Source organism: Pipistrellus hanaki, assembly GCF_964339955.1.
Source record: "Pipistrellus hanaki genome assembly, chromosome: 1".
NCBI lineage: Eukaryota > Metazoa > Chordata > Mammalia > Chiroptera > Vespertilionidae > Pipistrellus > Pipistrellus hanaki.
The window spans coordinates 35642596-35659489 of NC_140503.1; the positions used below are offsets into that span (position 1 = coordinate 35642596).

Here is a 16894-nt window from a genome sequence, read left to right on the forward strand (position 1 = left end):
GTGTTTTTTCTTGAGGTTTATTTGTCATAGGAAAAATATGTAATTGGTGAGTTGCCATGGTGGAGTAAAAGGTACAGATCTTTTAAAAATGGTTGTGACAGTAATTATATTAGCAAATAATAGAAGTCTAAAATGTAATTATGGAAACCACTTATGGAATATTTGTATTTTAACATAATGGGAAATCTGGACTTGTGTTTTTAGCATCTTTATAGAGCAAAACTAAAATGTTGGTCATTAAATCTGGCTGTCAGACTTCACAAGTTGCTTTAAAGAATTAAGTTTCTTGTGATTTTGAAATATTTGGGTCATAGCTTTTAGGAGACTCCTTTATTTTAAAATATATTTTTATTGATTTCAGAGGGAATGGAGAGGGGGAGAGAGAGAGATAGAAATATCAATGATGAGAGAGAATCACTGATTGGCTGCCTCCTGCATGTCCCCTACTGGGGATCAAGCCCTTGCTCGGAATCGAACCCGGAACCTTTCAGTTTGCAGGCCAACGCTCTATCCATTGAACCAAACCGGCTAGGGCTTAGGAGAGTCTTTTGTATTGGCATTTATTCATGTACATTACTCTTATTGTTCATAGTGACTTTCTAGTCAAAGTTGTAGATGTGATGGATTGCAGCCAACAGAAAACATTTCGAGGACATGAAGCCCCTGTTTTAAGTCTTTCCTTTGATCCTAAGGACATCTTTCTGGTAATAATTTTCCTCTTCTCTTTTTGCATTTTTCTTTATTATGTTTGAAATTGTAAGAGAATTAGAAAATTTCATCCAGTTGATAAAAGTCGTTTTGATATATTAATCCAACCAGTTTCCATATAGTATTATATATGGCTGTAACTGCAGAAAAATCTATTGTTTTATTCCTGCAGGCATCATCTAGTTGTGATGGATCTGTCAAAGTGTGGCAAATTTCAGATCAGGTAAACTCATCAATTTGAATTTAAAACTTCTGCCCATTTCTGTAATATATTGAGTGTTATATATTACTAGAGGCCTGGTGCACGAAATCCGTGTACTTGGGGGGAGGTCCCTCAGCCTGGCCTGTACCCTCTCGAAGTCTGAGAGCCCTGGGAGGGATGTCTGACTGACCGCTTACTGGGCCTAAGATGTCAGTCAGACATCCTTAGCATTGCCACAGAGGCGGGAGAGGCTCCCACCACTGCCCCTGTGCTCACCAGTCATGAGCCTGGCTTCTGGCTGAGCAGAGCTCTCCCTGTGGGGGCACACTGACCACCAGGGGCAGCCTCTGCATTGAGTGTCTGCCCCCTGGTGGTCAGTGCACATCATAGTGACCAGTCGTTCCACCATTTGGTTATTTGCATATTAGCCTTTTATTATATAGGATATTCTGTAGATGAGGCCCCCTAGAACCATAAGAAATGCAAAAAATTCATTGTTAACTCATTCTTGAATTGCCCCCACTTAAAATCAAATTGTCTCCCCCTTTCCCTCCCCCCTTCCTGTGGGTGTGTGCTGTACCTTGGGAACCACTGGACTTGACACTTTTCCTCTCTGAGCTTCATTTCTGAATACATATGCATATACCATGGGAATTGTAATCTTCTCCGCCTACCTCACCGGGTTGTCATGAGGAGGCTCTGAGCTAATAAACATAGATATGTTTTATCTTTTTAATTACACAAGCAAAAAATAAAGATAAATAAATAAAAAATCTTTTATCTGTTTGGGTTAGAATAGTTGTTATATGAATCCACATTAAGTGTGGCCCATGCTTTATTTTATTTTTGTATCCCAATATTTAGATCCCAACAGATGGCAGTTTGTAAATAATTTATAAGACTGAATTTCCCTTATTGATTTATAAAACCTAAAAATGAAATTTTCCTGTAATTAAGTAAGAAAACAACTAGTCTTCAACATACTTTTGCATTAGATTATTATGGAAATCGACCATAAAAACAGTTACTAATGTTACTCAAAAGAAACTGTAAAGAAAAAGAATTATTAATTTGACCAAATTTATTTCTGTAGACACTTAAAAATTTTAATGTAATAGTTTGGGAGTTTTTTGCATGTGTGTATATGTATGTTTATTCAATGAGTATAGTTTACTTATTTTACATAGGAAATGTTTCTTTTAATCCAATTACTTAAAACTTGAGCACTTCATACCTCTGAAATATTTAAAGTAATTTCGATAAATCAAACATTGTCATAATTAGATGAAAGTGATTAATTTGACTTTTTTTCTGAGCTACATATCAATTTGAAGAATCCACCTATTAAATATTCAGTTCTGCATATCTTTTGGGGAGAATTTTTATAAAGGGAAGTAATTTTTTTTTTTTTATTAGACATGTGCTATCAGTTGGCCACTGCTACAAAAGGTCAATGATGAGATAAATGCAAAATCAATCTGCAGACTTGCTTGGCAGCCAAAAAGTGGGAAGGTAAGTGACTCTAATTTTCAACTTTTAAAAAAATTATTTGTTTTAGTTATTAACAAGTTTGAATGTGAGAACAGGTTTGTATTTTTTAGAAAAAAATTTAAAACTTTTTTTAGAAAACATTTTATTGGTGTTTTTTTTTTAAGAGAGGAAGGAAGAGGAATAGAGTCAGAAACATCGATGGGAAGAGAAACATCGATCAGCTGCCTCATGTACAACTCCTACTAGGGATGTGCCCGCAACCAAGATATATGCCCTTGACCGGAATCGAACCTGGGACCCTTGAGCCCACAGTCCTACGCTCTATCCACTGAGCCAAACCAGTTAGGGTGTGAAAATAGTTTTTAAATTGTAACTATTTTATTTGGATTATAAATTTTTGAGCTCCAGGCCTAATTAATATTGAAATGCTTTGAGAAACAGTTCAGCTTTTTTTAAATTTATTTTTTATTTTTTATTTTTATTGATTTTTTGGAGAGAGGAAGGGAGAGAGATAGAAAGCTAGAAACGTTGATGAGAGAGAAACATCGACCAGCTGCCTCCTGCACACCCCCTACCGGGGATGTGCCTGTAACCAATGTACATGCCCTTGACCGGAATCGAACCCGGGACCTTTCAGTCCACAGACCGACGCTCTACCACTGAGCCAAACCGGTTTCGGTGAAATAGTTCAGCTTTTTAAAGAATCTTTAAATAGTACATTCTGCATGAATGAATTACTTTTATATTCTTACCATCCATGGTTAATGGAGACAGTCTTATTATGTCCACTTTTACCACCATTACTTAACATTTTGAAGATGTACTGTACTAGCAGATACAGTTAGACACTAGAAAGCTATGAGAGGGTTTGAATGGAAGAAGGAGAATGCTCATCTGCAAATAAAATGCTTGCATATAAGGAAATTCCAAGAAAGTGAGCTGGGAAAATTGAGTAAAGGAGCTGTAAGCAAAATTAATATTCAAAAACAATAACAGCTTGGCCAGTGTGGCTCATTGGTTGAGCACTGACTCATGAACCAAAAGGTCACTAGTTCGATTACTGGTCAGGGCACATCCCCAGATTGTGGGCTTGATCCCTAGTCGGGTCATGCAGGAGACAGCTATTGATGTCTCTCATTGATTTTTTCTCTCTCCCTCTTCCTTCCTCTCCCTGTAAAATCAATAAAAACATAAAAAAAAAAAATACAGATCAATAACAATCCTATATATAAACAATAGCCATTTAGAATATACAGTGGGCAAAAATAAAACTATCATTTTCAAAAAGAATTGTATCAAAAAAGATAACTAGGTATAATTTTGTAAGAAATATGATCATCTATATAAAGACAACTTTAACATACTAGCAAGAGGACTCAAAGAAGACTTGCTAAATAGAAAAATATATCCTAGTCTTAGAAAGGAAATGAAAAAAAATATATATATATTATTGATTTTTTTCATATTTATTTTTAATATATTTTATTGATATTTTACAGAGAGGAAGGGAGAGAGATAGAGAGCTAGAAACGTCGATGAGAGAGAAACTTCATCCAGCTGCCTCTTGCACACCCCCTACAGGGGATGTGCCCGCAACCAAGGTACATGCCCTTGACCGGAATTGAACCTGGGACCCTTCAGTCCGCAGACCGACGCTCTACCACTGAGCCAAACCGGAAATTTTTTATAGAAATAAAGATTTAATTCTTCCCTAAATTATTCTATAGTTTGGACAACATTAAAATATAAAATATCAGCTGGGACCGGTTTGGCTCAGTGGATAGAGCGTCGGCCTGCGGACTGAAAGGTCCCGGGTTCGATTCTGGGCAAGGGCATGTACCTTGGTTGCGGGCACATCCCCAGTGGGGGGTGTGCAAGAGGCAGCTGATCGATAATTCTCTCTCATCGATGTTTCTAACTCTCTATCCCTCTCTCTTCCTCTCTGTGAAAAATCAATAAAAAATATTTTAAAAAAAATATATATATAAAATATCAGTAAGATTTTTTGGGAAATCAGGCTGCTGATTCTAAAATCCATATGGAAAACTAAAGTCTTAAAAAAGAAAAATGATGGAGGCTAACCCAGTCAAATATAACATTATGATGCTATACGAGTTAAAAGTTTGCTACTGAATGACTGGACAGATATCTATTAAACAGAGAAATGGATCCAATATATATGGAAATTTAGTGTATAATAAAGGCGGAGAAAAGGAGATTTAGTAACTGAATTGGCAAAGGGCATAAATACCAGGAGGTGAAAGCCATTGAGGATGACCATCTTGGAGACTTCCCATCACATGGTGAATCTGCTTTATTCTTTCAACTTTTCTGTATGTGTGAAATTTTTCAGAAAAGATGATTAATATAAAAAGCAAATATTTTTGTATGATAAAAAATATTTCAGAGCCAAAGGACAAATGACAAACTGTGAAGTTTGAAACAATATGACAAAGAGCTAACTTCATCTATATAAAAAGCCAGGGACCAGAACGCCTTAACAATCAGAACAACCAGTCACTATGATGCCCACTGTGGCCATCGAACCATCCTGATCAGGGAGGGCATGGGGCCCCCCACCCCCATCGGCCTCTCCCACCCCCATGGGTCCACAGCCCCTCCACCTGCTCTGCCCCTGATTGCCCCCTCCCCCTTACTCCAATGGATGGTGAGGCTGGCTGGCCAACCTCCTGCAGCCCCTTCCCCTGACTCCCTCCCCCAAGCCCACACCCAGTGGGCCTCCACCACCCTGATTGGCCTGCAGCCCCTCCCCCCTGCCGGCTCTACCCCCTGATCACCCCTCTGCCTCTCCCAATAGGGGGCGGGGACAGCTGGCCAACCTCCTGCAGCCCCTCCCCCCACCTGGCCCCACCCAGATCAGCCCGCCACCCCAGATCAGCCTGCCACCCCAGATCAGCCCCCCACCCCAGAGCAGCCCCCCACCCTAATTGGGCAGGGTTAATACTTCCCAGGCAAGATCTTTTAACATGTCTTTAACTGGTTTTGAAGTGTGTGATGGTACATTATCATGAAGCAAAATTACTTTGCTGTGTCTTCTGGCCCATTCTCGTCCTTTTATGATCAAAGTGTGATTCAAATTGATTATTTGTTATCGGTAGCAATCAGTATTAATGGTTTCATCTGGTTTTAGAAGCTCATAATACACCAAACTTTCCTGATCCCACCAAACACAGAGCATTGTCTTTTTTCCGAAGCAATTTGGCCTTGCAGTCAATGTTGATGGTTGACCTGGATCAACCCATGATTTTATGCATTTGGGATTCTAAAGTACATCCACTTTCATCACCAGTCATAATTCGATGCAAAAAAGACTTTCTTTCATGCCATTGAAGCAACATTTTACTGATAACTTTTCTGCTTTCCATTTTTCTTTCATTCAGTTGTTGTGGCACCCATTTTTCTTTTAAAATCTTTCCCATTGTTTGTAAATGAACGGAAATTGTTTGCTGAGCAGTGTTTAATTTTTCTGCAAGTTGTTTTTGAGTTTGACACGCATCTTCATCCAATAGTGCTGCTAATTGTTAGTCTTCAAATTTTTTCGGTTGATCTGGATGTTCTTTGTCTTTCACATCGAAATTATCACTTTTAAAGCATTTAAACCAGTGTTCACAAGTATCTTGAGATGGAGCATGTTCACCATAAGCTTCCCGAAGAATAAGATAACTTTCAGCAGCAATTTTCTTCAAAATAAAGCAGTGAATTAAAACTTCTTGCAAATGCTCTTTTTTTGGCATGAAATTTGATATTTAACACCTTCAGCAAATTTGACATATGAAGTTTTGAAGCTTGCTGTCATTACAACAAAATAGCATACATATCAAATTGCATATATATCAACATATGTGTAATTCCATCTATTGGGAAAAAAATCTGCATTATTACCTCGTACATCTGGTATATATAACCTTTCATACTAAAGAATACAAAATGAAATTATAGTGATAGTCTGGTTTTCACATACAATATACCGTAGTCAAAGTTCAAAAGTAACATGAAAAGAGTATACCATTTTAAATTTTTTCGAGTCTATTTCTTTGGAAGAATATATAGTAAGATAAATTTCCTTTTCTTAAGATTTTCAGGTAAATAAGATGAATTTTTGGATTCAAAGGGCTTAGATACCTTAAAAAGTAGTATTAAAAACATAGTAGCAAGCATTCTGATTTTCAGTGGAGTGGAGTGAACATCACTCATTCTTTGCTTATCAAAATTTTAAGTAATTTTCTGAGTTTTGTTAGTTGCCAATTAAAATACAAATTTGCCCTTATGTTTTGTAAGCTTGGATAAATTTTTTGCCTTTTTTTCTCTTTCAATTAATTTAATGTAAACTTTTGTTTAATCAATTTATCTTTTCTAATAGTTGCTTGCAGTTCCTGTGGAAAAATCTGTTAAGTTATATAGAAGAGAAACTTGGAATAATCTATTTGATCTTTCAGATAATTTTATCTCTCAGGTAAGTTTTGAAAGGGACATTTTCAGTAGGCTAAAGGGAATATTTAATACATACTTTGCCTAAACACAGTTGTAGTTAAATATTGTTAGAAATGGAGAATTTCAGTCTGTTGTTTTTGTGTCCTTTTCTTCCCCTCAGCCTTTCTTCACTTAGCGAATAACCTGACAGTTTTTCTTTGAGAAACTTGATAAGAAAAACTTAATTTATAAGAAGTCAAATTTAACCCTAACATAGTATTAGAAGTTATTCTCATGTTAGCAGTATTTGACCTTTATTTCTAAATGAGTTTTACTGAGACTTATGATCATAGACTCTATAATTTTAGAACAGGAAAAGTTTTTGGTCTATATTCTCTCTCTCACTTTCACTCTCACATACCCATTTTGCAGTTAAAGAAACACAAGCCCAGTAATTGAGCAATGGCTTACCAAGGTTCACTTCACTGACTGCTTCTCTTTATCTTGATAGTGACTGCTAACAGGATACCTTGTGTTATCTCTCTTTCCAGGATAATAACATTTTTTTTAGATTTTGCTTTTAAAACTGTGCCAGAATAATTTTCTCATGATAAACTAATAGCTACTGATAGTAGTTGAAAATTACTGAAAAAGAAAGAAGTAAGCAAGATTTGTTTTCAGACCTAATTAGAAGTTACCTGGAATATATTGAATAAGGGTTATACAAATTTGAATTTGGTAAAGTACGTGTGTAGTTTCAAATTATACAAAATTGTCATTTATTGTTTTTTCTTTATAGACCCTCAATATAGTAACCTGGTCTCCTTGTGGGCATTATTTAGCTGCAGGGAGTATTAATGGTTCAATTATAGTTTGGAATGTGGAAACCAAAGATTGCATGGAAAGGTATGATTCAATGTATCTTTTTTCTCTTAATTGCTTATTTTATTTTATTTTATTATTATTTTTAATATATATTTTATTGATTTTTTACAGAGAGAAAGGGAGAGAGATAGAGAGCCAGAAACGTCGATGAGAGTGAAACATTGACCAGCTGCCTCCTGCACACCCCCTACTGGAGATGTGCCCGCAACCAACATACATGCCGTTGACCGGAATCGAACCCCGGGACCTTTCAGTCCACAGACCGACGCTCTACTGCTGAGCCAAACCGGTTTTGGCTTAATTGCTTATTTTAATTAGGCCTTTGTTTGTCTTATGAAGCATTTCAAATTTGTAATTATTAGATTGTCAAAATGCAAACAAAAACCTACTAGTAGTGTGTCAAAAGTCATTTAACCTTTTTGTTTATTGACTAGAGGCTCGGTGCATGAAATTTATGCACTCGAGGCAGGGGGAGGAGGGTCCCTCAGCTCAGCCTGAGCCCTCTCACGGTCTGGGAGTCCCGAGATAGATCGCAAAGAGGTAGGCCCTGCCCACCCAGCCAGGGCTCCGTGATGGATTGTCCCCACAGAGGGAGGCCCTGCCCACTCAGGGCAATCGTGTATAATTATTACCATTTAACCTTTTCTAACTAAAATTTACCTAAAGAAATGTATAGCTTACATTTTTCTTGACAGTGCCTTAAGAACTTACTTTTTAATTTTTAGAGTGAAACATGAGAAAGGTTATGCAATTTGTGGCCTGGCCTGGCATCCTACTTGTGGTCGAATAGCTTATACTGATGCAGAAGGAAATCTAGGGCTACTGGAGAATGTTTGTAACCCCAATGGAAAGATATCAAGCAGTAAGGTAATAAGTAATATGGTAGAACAATTTCTTGAACATATATCTGTGGTTATATGGATTTGGAAAACATCACAAACTGCATTACTTCTTGGAAAATTACAATTCATGTAACTCTATATTAGATACTCAGTAATGATTCTGTAATAAAAACTGTTTAAACTTGTTTAATTTAATATATCCCAAATATATTTTATTAAGAAGCTGTTTTTTCCCCCCCATATAGTGCCTGTTAATATCCCTTAACTTTCTAAGAAACATCTTTGTAAAATACTGTTTTCCTATCTAGGTATTTTCAGGATTGTTAGTTAAATACTTTCTTGCTAGAAATTGTTAATCATCTTTTGAGCCTCAGTGTGTTGTAATGTTTTTGCTAATGGAGGGTATTTGTCTTCAATTTGTAAAAAATGCATTATCTGTGAAGCATAATAAAATGAGGTATGCTTGTAAATGTTTCATAGATAACAATTAGGTTAATAATTATAACTTAGTTTTAGGCTATAAACTTTTTCTGCTCTGAATTAGCCTTAATTTTTAGAGTTCCCCATATACCTCTTATGCTTAGCCATGCAGCCCTATTGAAGGCTTGATCTAAACATTCCACCCTGAAAAATAAATAAAATAAAAAAAGAGAGAGAAAGGAAAAAGCAAATCAGTACAGCTTGTTTTATACATCTCCTTGCTTTTGTTCATTATTCTTCCATTCATATTTCAAGTCTTGGTCTTCCAGTTGAAGATTATAGACTTTATATATAGTCATTCCTGCTCAGATACCTGATACCTTAGAACTGAGAAAGGGAAGATTTGATTGATTAGAAGTAGGATAGTTGCCTTTAAAAAAAATTGTTGGGGTTTTTACTTCAATTGCTACTGTGGACAACATTTTTCAGACTAATTTTAAAAGATGGCAAAAAAAATTTAGAAAAGTCTCTAGCACAGTACTTTATAAGTATTGTTATGAATAGCATTGTCGTAAAAATTAAATACTATCGATCTGACCAAAATGAGAATATGTCTATATTGGGAAGATTAGGGTAGGAGAATAGTATAGACGTGTACATGGGGACAGAGGTGGTTGGAAAAAGGCACCAAATCCTTCCCTTCCCTAATAGAAGGCAGTTAAAGTGATCTCAAAAACTGTTTACATTTAATACATGGTCTGTTCGTATTCCTAGGGATCAATGATGAACTCTGTTGAATTTCTTTGTTTTCCTATTGGTTCTATTCTGTTTACTTCTAAAGCATCAAAAAACAAACAAAACAAAACTAGCCTTAACTGAGATAATTTAGAGCAAATATATCTTACCTAAGTAGTATTTTGTTCAAAATAAAAGTAAATGAGAGAATGTCATAATTAGGGACTTGTAGGTGACTTCTTCTCTGGGGAATGACTATTGGGGAATAAAACTTGCCTGGTATTTGGGTATATGCACACTCTTATTTCATACTCCTGGCCCATTCATAGACTACAAGGCATTTAAGATAAGGACTAAGCCTTATATAAATGTAATCCTCATAAATACACTTATTAATTAAGTAATCTTATCAGATCATTGCTTAATAGAGTTTATAGGTGCATGTTAAAAGATTGCCTTTTGAGTAATTGAGCTTATCAAAATAGTTCACTAATATTTTCTAATCTGTATTCATTTGTTCAAGGTATCTAGCAGAGTGGAAGAGGATTACAATGATCTTTTTGATGGGGATGATACAAGTAATGCTGGTGATTTTCTAAATGACAATACAGTCGAGACCCCCTCTTTTTCAAAAGGGATTATAAATGATGATGAGGATGATGACATCATGCTGGCTTCAGGTCGTCCTAGACAGCGAAGTCACTTCCTAGAAGATGATGAAAACTCAGTTGGTATGAATTGACTTGTGGATGTGATGATCCATCCTGCTGATTAATCTCAATTTTTATTAAAACTTTTATTTAAAGTCAATGACCTAAGTTTTTGCTTTAGCAAATTAAAAAGAGAAGAGGAAATTAACCCCAAGCAAGCAAAAGAAAGGAAATAATAAAACGCAGAATTCAATGGAATTTTGAGGGTTTTTGGACCTTCCTAATAAAACTATTTAAAAAGTCAATTAAATGAAAAGCTATTTCTTTGAAAAGATCAATAAAATTGATAATCTCTATCCTGACCAAGAAAAGAAAGAGAAAATACAAATTACTGATATAAGTGTTGAAAAGGGTTCGTTACCATAGATCCTATAGATCCTCACTATCCAAAATGGTAACCACTAGCCACATGTGGTTATTGAGCACTTGAAATGTGGCTAGTTTAAATTAAGAAATGATGTTAAGTGTGTAATGCAACCAAATTTTCAAGGACAGTATGAAAAAAAGAACATAAAATATTGTAATCATTTTTTACATTAAGTACATGCTAAAATTATACTTTAAATGCAATATATTATTAAATTTAATTACCCATGTTTTTAATTTTTAAAATATGTATACTAGAAAATTTAAAATTACATATATAGTTCACATTATGTTTAGGTAAGTCAACACTATTATTAATATAATAAAGATAATAGAATATTACAACTTTGTGCCCATAAATTCAACAAGTTAGATGAAGTGGACAAATTCTTTGAAAGATACAAACTCCCAAGTTAACTCAAGAAGAAATAGATAATCTGAATAGTACTATATCTGTTAAAGAAATTGAGATTATAATTAAAAACTTTCAAATAAAGTGCCTATTGTAACAACGCACATACTATAGTAACAAGTAAAATGCCAATGCACAGTGGTAAATTGTGCTGCATTTGAATCATATTGAGTTTATAGAATAGAATCGTTTGAGAATTATTTGGTCTCAAGAGCTCATTGTACTGCTATATATTGTTTTTGCTGGAAGTTTATGAAGAAAAATCAGTCCCACACAAAAATGTAGTTTGAAAAGGAAAAAGTATTTTTTTTATTTATTTATTTTTTAAATTAGAATGTAGTTGATTTTTAAAAAAATATATTTTTATTGATTTTTTACAGAGAGGAAGAGAGAGTCAGAAACATCGATGAGAGAGAATCATCCATCAGCTGCCTCTTGCACACCCCCTACTGGGGATATGCCTGCAACCAAGGTACATGCCCTTGACCAGAATCAAACCTTGGACCAGGCCAACACTCTATCCACTGAGCCAAACTGGTTTTGGCAGAAAAAGTATTTTAATAGCCTTTTTAAATAAGTGTGGATATTCTTCTTTGCCACTGTACCAAAAATCTCAACACATGATGAAAGCTTCTTAAGTATTATTTGCAATGTGAAATCTGAAAACTTTTATTTTAAATTTATTTATTTTTGAGAAAGAGGAATAGAGAGAAATATCTATTTGTTGTTCCACCTATTTATGTATTCATTGGTTGATTTTTGTATATGCCCTCACCCGAACTCAAACCCACAACCTTGGTGTAGCAGGGCCATGCTCTAACCAACTGAGCTACTCAGCCAGGGCTTGAAAACTTTTCAATGAACTTTTCAACCCTTTTACATTAAAATCCATTGGTCTGCCCTAGCTGATTTGGCTCAGTGGATAGAGAGTTGTCCTGCAGACTGAAGAGGCTTGGTTTTGATTCTGGTCAGGGACACATGCCTGGGTTGCAGATTCAATCCCAAGTAGGGAACATGTAGGAGTCAGCAAATTAGTTATTCTCTCTCATTATTGATGTTTCTCTCTCTCCCTCTCCCTTCCTCTCTGAAATCAATAAAAAAAAAAAAAAAAATATTGCCGAGACCGGTTTGGCTCAATGGATAGAGCGTCAGCTTGGGGACTGAAGGGTCCCGGGTTCGATTCCGGTCAAGGGCATATACCTTGGTTGTGGGCATATCCCCAGTAGGGGGTGTGCAAGAGGCAGCTGATCGATGACTCTCTCTCATCGATGTTTCTACAATAGCTTTCTATCTCTCTCCCTTCCTCTCTGTACAAAATCAATAACATATATTTAAAAAAATAAAAAAAAAAAAATAAAAATAAAAATATTTTTAAAAATCCATTGGTCTAACTTGAACTTTGAATTGATCTTTTACCATGTTTGATTTTGTAGTATATGCATTGGTAATTTGATAAATACTGATTCTCTGAGGTTTTTGGACCTTCCTAATATGAATGCATTGTCTAAAATATATTTGTTAGTATCATCACCAATCTCATCAGAAGTTTTTAAATATTGGGAAGCAATCAAGCTCATGGTGCAACCGATACAAGTTTTCCAATATTTTGATTTTTGTTCGTAAGGTCAAATTTTAGTGGCAACAAATTCTGTCAGTTAATCATTTTCAAGAAAATGTTTGCCAAAGACCCAGATCTGCATAACTATAGTTTATCTGGCATTCTTTTAAGTAAAAATGGTGGTTCATGAAAAAAATCAATTCAGCTTACAACTCAATTGCTCAAATGCTTTATTGTTGAGACAACCATCATATCTATGTACACTTCCCATCTTAACACAGAAAACATTTTTAAAAAATTTATGCAGTGACCAAGATTTAATAAAATTATATTTTTGCTGTAATTGAGTGGTGATTAACAATGCATTGACCACTAATAGATTGGTGTCCCTGCCTTGATTAATGCTAAAGCACCAGTAGTTTTACCCTCCATTGCTTTTGCACCATCACTGCAAATGTTAGCAAAGTGAAAGAGGTAAATATAGCCTGTTGGTGTTACTAAGTTTGACTGAAAAGGTTATTAGATTTCATTGTGCTTTTCTTTTTCCAGGTCATTGGTATTTATGGTTCTCTAATTATAATCCTTTGTGTTTTAGATATTACATTGCTAAAAACTGGTTCTAGTCTTCTGAAAGAGAAGGAGGAAGATGATCAAGCAGAGAGCATTTACAACCTACCACTTGTAACATCCCAAAGGCCATTGTATGATGGGCCAATGCCAACTCCCCGGCAAAAGCCATTTCAGTCAGGTTCAACACCCTCGCATCTCACTCACAGATTCATGGTAAGCCTTGGGTCTACGCTTAACTTTTAAATAGTTTTTCTCACTTTGAAGCATTTTATCTCACTATAGCTAATTAGTTTGGTAAAAAGTATTTTTAAAACACTTGATTTTTAAAAAACTTAAAAAAACTAGCCTGGAGCACTCTGGTTGATTTTAATTTTGTGGTTGATTTGTTTTACGGTTAAGTCACAGCCTTAGTCTTATTTCAACTTTATTTTTGAAAATTGTGTTAAAGTTTTCTCTGCAAAATGATATATAATGAACCTAAGTAAATTTGACTGTAAATCTTGTGATACCTCTTGACTATACTTCTAAATCTTATTTCACATATTATGTTTGTTTTTATATAGGAGATTATACTGACTACAAAACGCTAGTTAGAAAATTTTTTTAGAAGGCAGCTTTTATAGTATATTATGTGATACATCTATGAAAAAGTACTCTCTGTCCCCTTCCCTCCCCTCCCCCCACCCCACTGGAATGTAAGCTCCCCCAGATAAATATTTTTCTATTTTGTTTACTGATAGTACTTAGAACCGTGTATGGCACAGCAGGCATTAAATATATATTTCTTGAATGGATGAATGAATATTAGTTTTTTTGTCTTAAGTTTGAGAGCTAAAAATGTTTAATATTTCACTTTGTTCATTATTTGAGGTTTTCCACTGAGAACTTTGCTTGTTTTTTTTTTTCTTCTAAAGATATAGGCCTGGCAGAAGTTTATATGTAAATATTAAAGGTGACATTTTATTTTAATAACACTTTGCATCAATAATCATCACGAAATAAATCTTAATTTTTGGTTGTCAACTGTTATTTATATAAAGTTATATTTGTGGTAGAGGAAAGAAAACACTATAGAGCCTCTTAAGTTTATAGTGTACATCAGTGGAAGGCAAATTTCCAAAATAAAATTGATTTTTGTTGCTTTAAAATATACATATTTATTACTATAATATAAACCAGTTATTTGAAACAAAAAAAATTGCTGTCATTTATAAAAAGTGTTTTTTAAATGACAGTAATGTAATTTAAAATATTAAATGAGAAATATTCTATTTCCTAGTAAATTTGTGTTATATGTACTCTCTTCTCTTGAAGATAGGAATAATTAGTTATTGTAGCTCTGATGTTTACTATTGTTACCTGAAACTATTTAGAGGTAGATGAGCTGTGGTTGTTCCTATAGCTTAAACCCTGATGTAAACTGAATTATAATATTTGTTAATTGTACCACTTTAGCCTACTGATTCTCAGAGTGTTGGTTTTTCTCAGACTTGTATTTAACCTTACATGTTTGTAGATGTGGAACTCCATTGGAATCATTCGCTGCTATAATGATGAGCAAGACAATGCCATAGATGTGGAGTTCCATGATACCTCTATACACCATGCAACACACTTATCCAACACTTTGAATTATACAATAGCAGATCTTTCCCATGAAGCTATTTTGTTGGCATGTGAAAGCACTGATGAACTAGCAAGGTAACTTTGAGATTATTAGGAAACATTGTCACTATTGAACTGTTAGATACAGTTGTTGAAATTCAGTACAAAAAGTTAATAAAATTATACCTTTATAGCGTAAAATTTATTTTAGTATAATTATCAGCACACCCATAATACCCCAGAACATATCTGTTTTTGCCTAATTACCCCCATGTTACATTCTCTAACTACCTGTCATAGTGACATGACCTGATTTGTAATGCAAGACATATGGAGCTGTATTTTTTTTTTTTTTTAACAAATGTAAGCTCTCCTTTTTTTTAAAATTTGGTTGTGATTTTTGTATATATTAACAACCTAGGATCATACTCTGCAGATTTTAGCCTTTTGTTTGTTTGTTTGTTTGTTTTGTTTTTCATTCAACATTATGTTGTGAGCATTTTCCTGTACATTTAAATATTCTTCAGTAACTTGATCGTTAATTGTTTAGTACAGTTTATTTTAATCATATCTCATAGTTACTTTCTTAAAGACATTTCTTGTACTATGTGTATATATCAGAAAAATAAACTACATATTTGGTTTTGTTACTAGATGTCATGATTATATATATAAAATATCTAATATGAAAGTTTGATTGTTTCTATCTTGTTTTCATTTTCAGCAAACTTCACTGCCTACACTTTAGTTCTTGGGATTCAAGCAAAGAGTGGATAGTAGACATGCCCCAGAATGAGGATATTGAGGCCATATGCCTTGGCCAGGGATGGGCTGCTGCTGCCACTAGTGCCTTGCTCCTTCGATTGTTTTCTATTGGAGGTGTTCAGAAAGAGATCTTCAGTCTTCCCGGGCCTGTGGTGTCAATAGCAGGACATGGAGAACAGCTTTTCATTGTTTATCATAGAGGTAGATTTTTTTCAGTCTTTCATAATTTTACCGTAACCTAAAATAAATGGAAATCACTTGAGCTTTTTTCTTCTTCTTTTTGTTTTGTTTGTTTTGTATTATATACCTCCTTTTGCAGTTATTTTAGTTATAGAAGAACTATATTAAGGAGAGAATTTCATGGAAGAGTTTGGTTAATTACTTCTATATCTTAAAAGATTTTCAGAGTTTAAATGCCTCAAAAACTAAACTAACTCTAGTATGATTAACCAAAACAGCTTTGAATGTGATTTTTTTTTTTTTTTTTAAGTTACTGCTTTCTTTTCCTCACTGCATATTCTCCAGTCCCCACCACTATGCTCAGCCTGGATTATCAAGGTTACCAATGATTTCCTTATGCTTGTTTTTTAAGAATAATTCTATCAGAAATACTTTTTTATCTTGACTTCTGTGCCATTCCTCTCTTGATTTCTTTTTCCTCACTGATAGCTCTTTCAGCTCTTTTACTGGCTCTTCTTCTTATACTGACCCCTGGAATGCGCTAGGACTTAGTCACAGCTCCTCTTCTCTAGTACTCTTTTTTTCTTCCTAGTACTTAAAAATAAAAAATGTTTCTGTATTGATTTCAGAGGGGAAAGGAGAGGGAGAGAGAGGTAGAAACATCAATGATGAGAGAGAATCATTGATAGGCTGCTTCCTGCATGCCCCCTACTGGGGATTGAGCCCACCACTTGGGCATGAGCCCTTGACCAGAATCAAACCTGGGACCCTTCAGTCTGCAGGCCGACGCTCTATCCACTGAGCCAAACTGGCTAGGGCCCTAGTACTTTTTATGTCAGAAACTTTCAGTCTTTGACTGCTTAGCCATGATAAGTACTATATTCTACGTATATTGCTATTCTGAACATACCAAATATAACGGAAGTAAAAGTCTCGTGGACTTTTGATTTTTTTTAATGGCGGTTGCAACTCTAAAATAAATTTTATCACTCATAGGTTTAAAAAAATGCAGTT

General features: G+C 34.8%; 1 protein-coding gene across 2 annotated transcripts in view; it reads left to right on the forward strand.

Annotated features, from left to right (window-relative positions):
• Positions 1-16894, forward strand: part of WDHD1 (WD repeat and HMG-box DNA binding protein 1) — a 58883-nt gene that overhangs the window by 14859 nt on the left and 27130 nt on the right. For both annotated transcript variants that reach the window (XM_084877443.1, XM_084877444.1), the window contains exons 5-14: positions 593-704; positions 881-931; positions 2327-2422; positions 6783-6875; positions 7632-7738; positions 8443-8584; positions 10238-10445; positions 13356-13543; positions 14847-15031; positions 15660-15901. In XM_084877443.1, the coding sequence (XP_084733569.1) occupies positions 593-704; positions 881-931; positions 2327-2422; positions 6783-6875; positions 7632-7738; positions 8443-8584; positions 10238-10445; positions 13356-13543; positions 14847-15031; positions 15660-15901 (1424 nt within the window). The remainder of the gene's footprint in view (positions 1-592; positions 705-880; positions 932-2326; positions 2423-6782; positions 6876-7631; positions 7739-8442; positions 8585-10237; positions 10446-13355; positions 13544-14846; positions 15032-15659; positions 15902-16894) is intronic.